A 13,236-nucleotide genomic window follows, 5' to 3' on the forward strand; every position below is an offset into this window, starting at 1 on the left:
GTGAGTGTGTGAGTGAGAGTGTGAGTGTGTGAGTGAGAGTGTGAGTGTGTGAGTGAGAGTGTGAGTGTGTGAGTGAGAGTGTGTGTGTGAGTGAGAGTGTGTGTGTGAGTGAGAGTGTGTGTGTGAGTGAGAGTGTGTGTGTGAGTGAGAGTGTGTGAGTGAGTGAGAGTGTGTGAGTGAGTGAGAGTGTGTGAGTGAGTGAGAGTGTGTGAGTGAGTGAGAGTGTGTGAGTGAGTGAGAGTGTGTGAGTGAGTGAGTGTGTGAGTGAGTGAGAGTGTGTGAGTGAGTGAGAGTGTGTGAGTGAGTGAGAGTGTGTGAGTGAGTGAGAGTGAGTGAGTGAGTGTGTGAGTGAGAGTGTGAGTGAGAGTGTGAGTGAGAGTGTGAGTGAGAGTGTGAGTGAGAGTGTGAGTGAGAGTGAGAGTGTGAGTGAGAGTGAGAGTGTGAGTGAGAGTGTGTGAGTGAGTGAGTGTGTGAGTGAGTGTGTGAGTGAGTGAGTGTGTGAGTGAGAGTGTGAGTGAGAGTGTGAGGGAGTGAGGTGAGTGTGAGGGAGTGAGGTGAGTGTGTGGGAGTGAGGTGAGTGAGGGAGTGAGGTGAGTGAGGGAGTGAGGTGAGTGAGGGAGTGAGGTGAGTGAGGGAGTGAGGTGAGTGAGGTGAGTGAGGGAGTGAGGTGAGTGAGGTGAGTGAGTGTGAGTGAGGGAGGGTGTGAGGTGAGTGAGGGAGGGTGTGAGGTGAGTGAAGTGAGGGAGTGAGGTGAGTGAGGGAGTGAGGTGAGTGAGGGAGTGAGTGTGTGAGTGAGTGAGTGTGTGAGGTCTTCTTTAGCATGTGACCCTCTCTACATTCTCTCCACAGTCTTCCTCAGCTCATTGAGATCGTCGGCCGCATCAACGTGGCCTCCACCACCTGCGTGCACGAATTCTCCAGATTCTTCTGGCGGCTGTGCAGGACGTTCGGGAAAACATTTACTAACACCAAGGTGAATCAGAGCAGATCTATATTTAGCAACTCGTGTCTAATCACTCGGTTTTGGCCGTAGCGATAGGAGTTCGCCTTGCTGGTTCGAGCTGTCTGACTTTCTATTCTCTGTCTCTTATCCCGAAGGTGAAGCCTCAGTTCCAAGAAATCCTGCGGTTATCCGAGGAGAACGTGGGTAAGTGAGAGTTCACTTCCCCTAAAAATAACACTTTTCCTGTCAGCGGGAGAAAGAACACACACAAGCACCGTTATATCGTGTTAAATTTGTATTTCTACATTCGATTGTAAGTGAGGTTTTTCACCCGGTGTTTGAACAGTCCTCTTTTTTAAACATGCTTGTGGTCGAATTTTGCTCCTCGCAGGTCTGCGTCAGCTTTCTCTATTCATGACTAAAACAAGTCGGTCGAGAATTTTTTTAATTTTTTTTTTTTTTTTAAATAAAAACTTTAAAGAAAAACATACTACTCTGCAATCCTCGAGTGAGAGTATTATGTATGTAGCAGGCTTGGGGAAAATTTAGCTTTAAAGCCACTGTATCCGTAAACGTCCAATTTATACTTGAGAGAAAAAATTCCTGCTGGAAATGTTTCTATTTAAAAAATAAATAAATAATTAAATAAATAATTTGTATATTATTTGTGTAAATCACATATTTGATTATACATAATCAAAATATTCTTTAAATGGCTAATTCTCCAAGTTTTTGAAATGAATATCGTTTATCTAATAGTTTTTTTTTTTTTACGTTTTAATACGTATTTATTAATTACGGATTTAAAAGTAATGTCAATTGAACTGGGATCGAGAAGCTTGTATTTCAGTGTTTTACGCAAGGTTGAAGAAGTCGAAAAGATCGAGAAGAATCAAGACGCGAATAAATAAATATATAAATCAGGGGTGTCAAACTCTGGTGTAATTATATTTGGCCCGCGAGATCATATCAGACGTGCATTACAGCTAGCTAGCCGCATGCTCCGCTAACACTACAAATCCCAGAATGCCTTGCCACTGTATCGACGCGTAGTCACGAACAGCAAGCGCGCCTCATTCTCTGTTGACAGTCGTTAACAACCATGTTAGTCACATCGGGCAAGTTAATTCCACCCTCTACAAAAATGGGCAAACGAAAGATGGACAATAGGAGCTTTCAGGACAGGAGGGAGGCAGATTATCTGTTCACGGATATAATGGACAGGCCTGTTTGTCTTGTGTGCTAACGGAGCTAACATGTCTGTAACGAAAGAATATAACATAAGAAGACACTATGAAACAAAACATTATTCAATTCAATTCAAGTTTATTTGTATAGCGCTTTTTACAATAGACATTGTCTCAAAGCAGCTTTACAGAACATAAACATAGAGCAGAAGGAAGACATAAGGAATAATAAAAGAAATAAGGAATAATAAAAGAAAAAGAAATAACAGAATAAAAATTCTAGGTTATTATTAGATGTATATAGTTCACAATGTGTATGTATTTATCCCCCTATGAGCAAGTCTGAGGTGACTCAGGCAGCAGTGGCAAGGAAAAACTCCCTTAAATTGGTAAAGGAAGAAACCTTGAGAGGAACCGGACTCAAGGGGGAACCCATCCTCATATGGGTGACACTGGGGGGTGTGATTGTAATATACAGTCAGATAAATGTTGTATTGGTGTAAGGATCATGGACTTCGGATCTCCTTAGTATCACACAGTCTAACTGGAGATGTCTCAGGATTCTTAGAGTCGACCTCGGCTCAGTGGACGTCCAAAGGCTTCGTCCAACAGAGGACGTTGGGAGCTGGTACAATAAATTATGAGAAGTATCAGGACCTGGACGTAAAGCAGAAGCTCCAGAAGGCGGAGGAGATGAAAAAAAGTCTGGTTTCCCGGCAGACTACGTTCATGAAAGCTAAATCAAAAAGTGAAGCTGCTGTAAAGGCTGTAAAGCTTTATTGTGGCAGCAGAGACGCAAAATCTGAGGGAGAGTTTGTCATAAAGTGTAGGGTCAAAGTTTGTGAAATGAACACAACTGATGTGTCTTTTATTTCAAATTGAATTTCTTATGTGTTTGTAATAACAAGCTCTGGTTGTTCCAAATCCTGTGTTTAAGCAAAACTAAAGTGTGTTTCCATATGAAAAAGGTTGAACATTACTGTACAGATCAGTTGCAGTTCATTTTACAATAAATATTCTGTTTGGCCCGTGACTTTATCTCAGTTTTATATTTTGGCCAACTGTGAATTTGAGCTTGACTCCCCTGATCTAAATGATCAAATACGCAAGTAAGTAGGTAAATAGGTTATTAAATATATAAACGTATGAATAAATAAACAAAGTAAGTAAAGGTCGGTGGGTAACAAACAAACAAACAAACAAATAAATGTTTTTCAGTGTTCTTGGGGGGGGGGGGGGAGTCAGCTGTAGTTTAGAGATTCTTGCTGCATTTCTAAAAGCTTTTCTATTTTATTATTTCCTAAATAAATCTAAATGTATAAAAACAATGAATAGATTTGTAGAAATTAGTTCATTTATTTATTTATATTTTTAAACAGATGCTACAGCTGGTAATGGCATTTTGACCAAGGCGACCGTGCCCATCTATGCAACAGGGGTCCTGACGTGCTACAACCAGGTCAGTGATCATAATCACCTTTTTATTATTACAGTCGTTGGAAAATGATTTGTATATTTTGGAAAATTTATATATATTTTTATTTTATTTATTTATTTTTTGGTAGACTTTTTTTTTTTTTTTTTTTTTTTTTTTTGGGAAGGTTTCTAATTATAACTCTGTGTGTTGTATAGTTATTTATTTATTTGTTTATTTGTTTGTTTATTTATTTATTTGTTTATTTGTTTATTTATTTATTTATTTTCCACCCCAAAATAATTCTCCTAGATTCCCTATTTATTGGTTATTTGACCGCACCTATATAAATAAACCTATTTCAGACAACATTAATCTACTTTGCTCGACATTTTGTATAATCTCTCTCATTCCGTCGCAGACAATCCGAATCATATAAGCAAAGTTTACTGTCATTTTCTTTTTTGCACCAGGATGAAGACCGAAAGCTGTTAGTGGGCTTCCTGGAGGACGTTATGACTACTCTGTCTCTTTCTCATGCCCCTCTCGACAGTCTAAAAGCTTCCTTCGTAGAACTCGGGTAGGAAAACATACGGCAGTCGTAAACATCACGCTCTGTTACGTCAACATTAGCTTTCTTATCTGGTTAAATGCGATTGTTTTTTTTTTTCCCTCTGTCACTTTTCTTGGAATAAGATTATCTTTGTTGTTTGTTTTTTTCTTTTCATCGTTGTTGCTGGGTTTTTTTTTTTTTAAACATGCACCATTTATTTTGTAGTTTTTGTAGTCTGTGACTTCATCACCAAGATACGTTTTCACCTAAACGTGGATCACAGGAAGTGTCTTGTTCCACTTCTAGTGCAGTATTTTTATTTATTTTTTAATCGAATAAAGGACACGTTATACTTGTTAGACGTTTATAGATACATTCGATATGCCTGTGAATCAAGCAGGTTTCCGTTCTCTCTCGCTTCTCTTTTACTCTTGAGATCACCGAGACGAAAACAAGCGGCTCGTCCCGTTCCAGAGAAACCACAAACCACGTTTCCGTGTCGGATACGCTGACAGCTTTATCGCTGGTACCGGAGACTCATTCCGAAAAAATTCTCATTCTACAAAATTTTCCTCACGGATTAAATTCTAAGCGTACGATGTATCGCACGTCTCCGTCCCCACGATCGGAGGTCCGTATCTGATACTAAGCCACAAAAGTAACAGCCAAATAATATTTATTGGTGGGGGGCACGGTGGCTTAGTGGTTAGCACGTTCGGCCCACACCTCCGGGGTTGGGGGTTCGATTCCCGCCTCCTCCTTGTGTGTGTGGAGTTTGCATGTTTTCCCCGTGTCTCGGGGGGGTTTCCTCCGGGTACTCCGGTTTCCTCCCCCGGTCCAAAGACATGGTAGGTTGATTGGCATCTCTGGAAAATTGTCCGTAGTGTGTGTGAGTGTGTGTGTGAATGTGAGTGTGTGTGCCCTGTGATGGGTTGGCACTCTGTCCAGGGTGTATCCTGCCTCGATGCCCGATGATGCCTGAGATAGACACAGGTTCCCCCGTGACCCGAGAAGTTCAGATAAGCGGTAGAGAATGAATGAATGAATAATATTTATTGAAGAATACACTCTATTCATCCTTTTGCTTTGCTTTCAAGCTCAATTTGTGCTTTAAACCGATGACAGCGTTGTCAAGGCAAAAGGAAGACAATGCGTTTAGAATGAAATTGAAGTCATTCACAACAATGCGTTCAAATCATTTCAATGTAACTTGGCGTACGTGTTTTCTCAAAGAAACCTTTATTTAAGAGGACGGAGTCCAAGCCGTTGCGGTTCAAAGCGTTATAAATTGGCGGCTCGCTGCTGCATTGTATCCGATCCGACTAACTAGATCTACCTTGCTTCTTAATAATAAGAATAATCTAGTTTAAATTGACGTAAATGCTTCAGAGACGTTTTCCAGCAGGATTTCAAGTCTCCGTCGACTCGTCAAACCGGATCGAATGAAACTTTTTGAAACCTTGTGCTTCGATCGATCCCACGCTGGTAGCAGCGCTTCTCAAAACTGACGTTTCCTAGAATTTAGTCTGGGAGCGTTCCGGGTCATGGTTAATTCCTAGAAAAGAATACAGTAACATTTGAGTCATTATGTTATTAACTAACATATTTAACTAGCAAATTACTCAGTGAAGAAAAGATATCTTGGGGTCTTAAGTACGAGTTGTTTAGGTATGACGTGGGGTATTTATGTACTTTATGTCTTTTGGATTGGAATCAGAGAACTGACACAGAAACTGCTAGAGAAAGGAGCGATGGGAGGTGAGAAATCTGTCCAGCTGGACACCAGGGTTCAGTTTGATTCATATCAACGTTCAAACCGGTTCCTTATAAAGGACGGCGAGGAACGCAGTGTTGACTGATGCCTTGTAGGATTATAAAAAAAAGCATCAGTGTTTGCCTAAAAAGAAATCCGATTTGGACTAAGAAGTAGGAATGTGACAATCTTTCTGATTCTTTGTGTATTTGTGCATTCAGGGCAAACCCGGCCTACCACGAGCTGCTGCTGACCGTACTGTGGTACGGCGTGGTTCACACATCCGCACTCGTTCGCTGCACCGCCGCACGCATGTTTGAGGTCAGACTTTTTCTCTTTTTTTTTTTTTTTTTCTTTTTAAGGAATCAGAGAAAACAATTTGAAGCTCTAAATTACTATCAGTAATTAACCGACGACTCATTTTTTTTAACCTACCATGCATTGTTTAAATGTTTTAAGTCATGATGATGATGTTGATGATGATGACTGAATGATGTCTTGCTGATCCCCGTCTCTCTAGCGCCGTGTCTTGCATTGTGCTCCTTGTACACGCCGCTTCACTGAATGTCCAGCAGTTTACGACTCTGCCGTAGCTTAAAGCATAAAGCATATTTGTGTGTGTGTGTGTGTGTGTGTGTGTTTTGTGTGCACGCTCTGTTGCACGCTTGCTGATATCATTCTGAATGGTTATAGCAGAAGTTCTCATTTCATTCCCCTGTTTCCCTGTGGAATAATCATGCTAGTTAAAGTGAAGCATAAATCAGCTCTATGTCATGGTTGTTGTTGTAATGTAGCGCCGGGGGCGTGGCTTCTTACATCACTTTGATTTGAACCTTTTTTTTTTCTGTTTCTCATTAGTCTGTGGTCAGCTCCTTCTATGTACTTCTTTTGTGTTATGGTTACATTGTGTGTGAGTGTGTGTGTGTGTGTGTGTGTGTGTGTGTGTGTCAGTGCTGCGGTTATTTTTTTTACCAGTGTTTTTCTTTTTGTCTTTTTCTTCTTCTGCTCTCTTTTTTGTTTTCCTCCTATCTTTCACGCTCATTCTCTCTCTCTCTCTCTCTCTCTCGTGGTGTTCCATGACTCTCTGCTCACTCCTTCCATGCGTCCTGTGTGACATCACCCCTGATCTGACCAATCAGCTGTTGGTGAAGGGGGTGAATGAAACCCTAGTAGCTCAGAGAGTTGTTCCGGCTCTTATCACTCTCTCCAGTGATCCTGAAATGTAAGTCTCCTCCTGCCTCCTTCACTCACACACCTCCCTCTGCCTCGGTTTTCCCGGGAAGCTTTAAATCCATCTCATCGTTCGGAATAAAAAAATCTGTATAAGCTACAATTTCCCACAGACAAGAACACTTACACGTTTCAGGTTTTAGTAGCAAACAAATTGGTATTTAAAATAAATTCAAAATAAATTCAAAATAAATTTTATATATATATATAATTTTTTTTTAAACCTAAATAAATAATAATAATTAAAAAAACAACAACAAATACATAAATTCTAAAAACTTTGTACTCTGTACATTTAGTTCCAGGAATACAGGCAGATGTGTGTAATATTTCTTTTTATAAAATTATTCTAAATCAAATATATAAATCTAACTGGACACGGATTTTTTTTTTTAATTAGGGGGCTGGTTTTAATTTTTTTTTTAATTAGAGGGCTGGTTTAATAGGTTTATCACAGAAAAGTATTTTCACACGTCCGTCTCTTGTAGCCTCGTTCCTGAGAAACAAATTAAAGATGCAAATATTTTCAGAATTTTCCTTTCACATTCATAGACGGAAACTTTTCAAGACAGTCTTGTCTGTGTTCATCGTGCACGTGCTTCAGGTTAGACCGGATATCAGATAGGACTGAGAATGCAAAAACAAGACATACGACTTTAATAATATATTTATTTCGGATTAAAATCTGCTCCGTCTGAGCTTTCCCGATACAACCCAGGCTTGAAGGAACTTTTTATTTCTTTTTTTGTTCAAGTGTGACGCATGTGTTTTACTAACACTTTCACCTACACGATCATCATTAACCACCACTCGCTTAAAGCAGCAGCATGCTCTAGACATCTTGTCCGTCCGTCAGTCCGTCCGTGTGGCTCCTGGCATGCTTGCCCCTCTGTCCTCAGGTCCAAAGTCGTAGCTTTCCCTTCTGTTATCTCTGTCTCCAAGTCCTCACCCTGCTAGGTCCTGGGCCATGTGTGTGTGCGTGTGCGTGTGCGTGTGTGTGTGTGTGTGTGTGCGTGTATGTTGATATCCCGGTCTCTCTTTTGCATCTGCCCGGTTTGCAGCTGATCCTTCGAGGCATGAATGAAGCCTTAATTGACAAGCGGGTAGCCCCGGCCCTAATTACCTTGTGCAGTGGTCCCGAATTGTGAGTTCAACTCAGCCGTGAGATCTTTAACACCAATAATATCCTGTCTCTTCATTCTTTTTTAATAATTCTTCATTATTCTTTTTTTTTATATACATATATATATATATATATATATATATATATATATATATATATATATATATATATATATATATATACTGTGTATATAAATGCTTTGTCACAGTAGTAGTATGTTCCCATATTGCCGTTGGCATGATCGTCTGACATTATCCATTCTCTCGCTTACCACATGATCCATCAGTGCTTGTCTTGGGCTGATGGACGGTTGTGTTGTGGGTTTTTTTTGGGGAAAGGGGTTGTTTTTTTTTTTGTTGTGAACGCATCCTGATGGTCTTTTCTATGCTTCCAGCTCTGTGAGGATTTCCACTATCCCTGCATTCGGCACTATAATGGAGACTGTAACACAAAGAGAGGTACTGTTCAGCTCTCATGGTTAAAATGACTTTTGTAAACGTCGTATTGTAGCGGTTTGTGTGTGCGCCGTTAAACTGCCTCGTGTCAGCCATCATGGTTTTGTTTTGGGTTTTTTATTAGTTACTGGAAAGAGTGAAAATGCAGCTGGCTTCCTTTCTTGAAGATCCGGTGTATCAGGACCAACATTCCTTACACATGGAGATTATTAAGACGTTTGGCAGAGTGGGACCCAATGCAGAGCCCAGGTTCAGAGACGAGTGTAAGTGTGAGGTCTCCATCTTCTTCTTCTTCTTCTCCATCTTCTTCTCCGTCTTCTTCTTCTCCTTCTTTCTCCATCTTCTTCTTCTTCTTCTCTTTCTCCATTTTCTCTATCCTCTTCTTCTCCTACTTCTTCTTCCCCTCCCCCTCTGTCGTCTTCTTCTTTTCCATCTCCCTCCTTCTTCTTCTTCTTCCCCCTCTTCCTCATTCTCCTTCTCCTTTCTTCTTCTTTTCCCTCTCCTCCACTTCCTTCTTCTTCTTCTTCTTTTTCTTCTTCTTCTTTTCCATCTCGTCCTCCTCCTTTACCACTTTCTTCTTCTTCTTCTTCTTCTTCTTCTTCTTCTTCTTCTTCTAGTTCTTCTCCTCCTTCTCATTCTTGTTCTCCATCTTCTTCATTGCTTTTGCATCTGTTCTGTATAGAGATGTGCTTCAGCAGTACACACACACACACACACACACACACACACACACACACACACACACACACACACAGTGTCTGTCCTTGTGTCCTCAGTCGTCCTTCCACATTTGCACAAGCTGGCTATGAGTAACAACATGCAGACGGTGGAGAACAAGCGCATGGACATCGCAGGTCAGCTCTTCGAGGCCTACAGCGCTCTCTCCTGCTGCTGTATCCTTTGTGCTCTCATCAACTGCAAACAATCTCACAATCTCTTCCTTAACCTTCACAACTGGTTTGTTCCGAGTTCTCCGAGAGAAGACTTTACAGACTGTTGTGACTTTTAGGTTCATTCTAGTGACTGAACAACCGGCGAACATTCCGACACACGGGTATTGGGAAACGTTCTGACCTTCACTTTGTCTGTTTGTCTAATGGGTCTTATTGCCTGCTTGTCCTACAATAATCTGAAACATCTTGTGATTATTAACGTTCTAAAACCCATTTATCATCATATATCACACACACCAAGTATCGCAATCTATAGATTTTTCTTATCCCCGCTTTTGTGCTTTTCATTTCCAGTCATCGATATTGTTACTAATTGTTATTGAACTTCAGATGCGACGATTAGCTTTGAGTCGCCGTCAGACCCGATTCCTAATCCTTTACTTCCGAATGAACGACTGTCAGAAGTAGCACCGTAGAGGAAGGACAGTGGAGCAGGAGTGAAGGTCTCCATAAAGCTTTTTGTCACAGGGCTGTTTCCTTTGTGCCCCTCGGCTTCCCTGTAAATCTTCGTCTGAGCTCCTACTGACTCTCCCCTTTGCCTGTTCTTGAGTCTTGTTCAACTATTTTAAACAGACTGGAGGCTCTGCGGCTGACGCGGCATCTCCGTCTGTCTCTGTCTCCCTCTCTCTGTCTCCCTCTCTCTGTGTCTCTCTCTCTTCTCTCTTTTTTTTGTTCTCTACGTCGGCTTTTTCTCCTCTTCCAAGCACGGCGTCGTTTTCAAAATGTTTACGTGTCACGCTGGCAGGGAACGAAAGCAAATAAACCTCAGCCATTTCTGGATGGCAAATTGCAGGGTGGATGGTGAAGCGCAGCGCTGCCCGCTCTCTGATGTTGCGGTGGGCAGCGAGCGCCTCGGGATCGGCCCACTGCTCTGGTTTCCCAGCACACATGCCTATGTGTAGGTGTTTTTTTTTTGGTTTTTTTTCTTCTTTCGTTTTTTTTCCTGTCTGTTTTTTTTTTATGACATTGTCTCATTTTCTCACTCCTTTCTAATAGCATTTCTGTCTTTGTCAGTCCATCTGTTTTATTTCCTATCTCTATATCCGTATAGGAACTTGTCTTCTGTCGTCTCTGTCTCTCGCTTTTCTTTCCATTTCATCAGTCCTGTCACGTGTGAATGACTCTTAACCACGGTGTCTAGCGTGTGGGAGATCTGTAGGTCCTGTTTTGTGGTGCTTCACAAAAGGGAGGACCGTGTTGTTTTCTCCATTTGGTGAAAGAGAGACCCTCCTTCAACACAGACTGAAAGGGATCATGAAGACCACCTTGTCTTTTTTTTTTATTATTTATTTTTTATTTATTTATTTATTTATTTTTTGGTTTGAAGAAAGAAGGAAAGAAAGAAAGAGGAAAAAAAGTGAATATTAAAAACAAATAGCTGGTTATCTATGAGGGGTTGTTAAATAGCGGGCCATGGTGTCTGGATACGAGCTCAGCAGAAAAGTGTTTTTAAAAGACTAATGTCAATTATTTTTCGATAATCAAAGCAGAGACTAGCAACAGGGTTCCAGATATTTCATTTCTCTTGAGGTCACACCTGATTCCCAAATAACATCAACCCCACACCTTAAATAATAATATAAACCGTTCTGTCCGCAATACATTAGAAAAACTATTAAACTATATCTCAGAAATATTTAACGACAACTGGACATGCTTTTGTTTACACACATTCATGTGACCAATAGTCCAAACATCTCAATATCTAACTAGATTTGTAAAGTTCGTCGCGACGAACCTCGATGTTGGCTTTGACGATGCAAGTATTCGCAAAGGCCGGTGCTTTTGGAGGCAAGTGGACATAAGGGTCAGTGTTACTTTTGGAGGCAAGTGGACAGAAAGCTAGGGTGCCAAAACATTTGGATGTAAGTGGAGACGAGCATGTGACGTCATCAGAATACCAGTGAGGAGGTTCCCCTCATTGTTCTGAGTGGTTTGATATGTCACATGTCCATGTTGTAAAAAGTTTTTTTGATTTTGCTTATTTGGGGGCGGGGCTGCGGGACAACCAAAAGGTCAGTCGGTACACCAATGTAAAACTTTGTTCAGAGTATCACCCTAAAGGAGCTGGCCGAGTTTGGTGTAGATAGTTCGAAAGCTTGCCGAGTTCTAAACCTCCAAAGTTTATAATGGGAGTGCATGTGGCTCTAAAGCCCTAGGAGGAGTTACTCTTGATAAATTTTTGTCTAAGCATAAATAGGTAAACAGAATGTTGGCTTCTACAAAGCGACATAAAAATTATATACTGTCATTAGAAAAAATAAGCTTATAAGTTTATCCTCGGTGGCTGAGATACGGTAGATACGGTAAATAAAATGAAAAATCTATGACTTCTTCTACTTTCTGATGTAATGTGTTTAACCCCGTAGCTAATCTCTGGTGTTACGCGGTTCCATCAGCGCAGAAGGAGTCTAATGCCGACATCGCAAGTCTTACATCACTGTTATTTTGTTAATCTGCATTATTCTTCCAACACGCTCCGGTCTTTTCCTTAACTCTCACGAATCAGTCATTTCGGAAGAGATCATGGTCAATCATTTTCTTCCTGGTCTGCGGTGCCTAAGAACCGACATGGAGCAACTTTCTCCAGAACATGAGGTAGAACCTGCTAAACATTTTGAGTTCACTTCTAAATTATATATCTTTAAGATTCTCAGATTTGTTCTCGTATGTAGACATGATCGTTTCTCTCAGCCTCTCTTACAAGTCTTACTTATGTGTTGTAATAAAACTCACTGTCACCTGAAATCAGTTTATTCTCCCGTCTTTACAGCTAATATTTTAATATAAAAAATATGTGTGTTTTTTTATTTATTTATTTATTTTGGCCTACTAATGCTCATCTGATGTGTCTCTAACGGCCAGGCCACATGGTGTCACAGTTCCCAGCAGTGCTCTAATTTTACTCCGCCGCTCTGTTCTCGTCTCTCCGCCAGGTTATTCTCAGCTCCATGATTAAGGAGTGTGAGCTGAAGGTGGAAAACCGAGCCATGGGAGAGGCACAAGGGTGAGCGCTTACTGTCCCATCTTTCTGTCCGTGTGTCCGTCCTACATGTTATTATTCTTATTAAAAGCCTTCGTTTGCTCAGATTCCCGAGATGAATATCATTTCGTTTCGTATCACATCCTAGTAGTTTCCTCAGAACAAAAATACAATCCTGCATAGTTTTAATATTGGCTGAAATAAGACATAATTGTGAATAGGATAGAAATACACATCAGTCACAATTACAAATAAGACAGCTTTATTGTTTTCTGTAAAAACCAACCTTCTGGAGCCTAGCGTTTGTTTGACTCCGAATGTCTCTGGGGTTAGCAATCAGGCGTGAATGCCTCTGGCTCTGGCACTTGTGATTATGGCGAACCAACTATGTCCATTTTCAAGTCTCTGGCTTCAGGGCAGAACAGCATCTTGTTACACTTTCTGTAAACTTCACTTTGACTCGTCTTAGTATTCCAGATTTTTATCAGGGGGTCTCTGTTGTAACATCAAACATGCTACTCGTTCGATCGAAACCAAGTTGTGTTCACTTTTGGGAACAGTCCTATAACGGCTGTGATATTATTATTGCAGGTTTAGCCTTTGCCTCACACCCCTTTGGCTCTGCCCCTGAGCTGTATGTTC

At 40.9% G+C, this 13,236-nt stretch overlaps 1 protein-coding gene across 8 annotated transcripts in view; it reads left to right on the forward strand.

The window, feature by feature from the left end:
* Positions 1-13,236, forward strand: part of relch (RAB11 binding and LisH domain, coiled-coil and HEAT repeat containing) — a 43,104-nt gene that overhangs the window by 28,877 nt on the left and 991 nt on the right. For 4 of the 8 annotated variants that reach the window (XM_027174578.2, XM_027174588.2, XM_027174597.2 and 1 more), the window contains 11 exons: positions 850-973; positions 1,099-1,147; positions 3,510-3,589; positions 4,018-4,124; positions 6,072-6,171; positions 6,990-7,072; positions 8,598-8,661; positions 8,783-8,921; positions 9,435-9,551; positions 12,121-12,209; positions 12,548-12,618. In XM_027174578.2, coding sequence (XP_027030379.2) covers positions 850-973; positions 1,099-1,147; positions 3,510-3,589; positions 4,018-4,124; positions 6,072-6,171; positions 6,990-7,072; positions 8,598-8,661; positions 8,783-8,921; positions 9,435-9,551; positions 12,121-12,209; positions 12,548-12,618 — 1,023 coding nt within the window. Of the gene's footprint in view, positions 1-849; positions 974-1,098; positions 1,148-3,509; positions 3,590-4,017; positions 4,125-6,071; positions 6,172-6,989; positions 7,073-8,141; positions 8,225-8,597; positions 8,662-8,782; positions 8,922-9,434; positions 9,552-12,120; positions 12,210-12,547; positions 12,619-13,236 lie in introns of those variants that run through there. The other 4 variants (XM_027174586.2, XR_007139526.1, XM_047808649.1 and 1 more) reach the window with 4 other exon arrangements.

This window comes from Tachysurus fulvidraco, chromosome 25 (assembly GCF_022655615.1).
Source record: "Tachysurus fulvidraco isolate hzauxx_2018 chromosome 25, HZAU_PFXX_2.0, whole genome shotgun sequence".
Taxonomy (NCBI): Eukaryota; Metazoa; Chordata; class Actinopteri; order Siluriformes; family Bagridae; genus Tachysurus; species Tachysurus fulvidraco.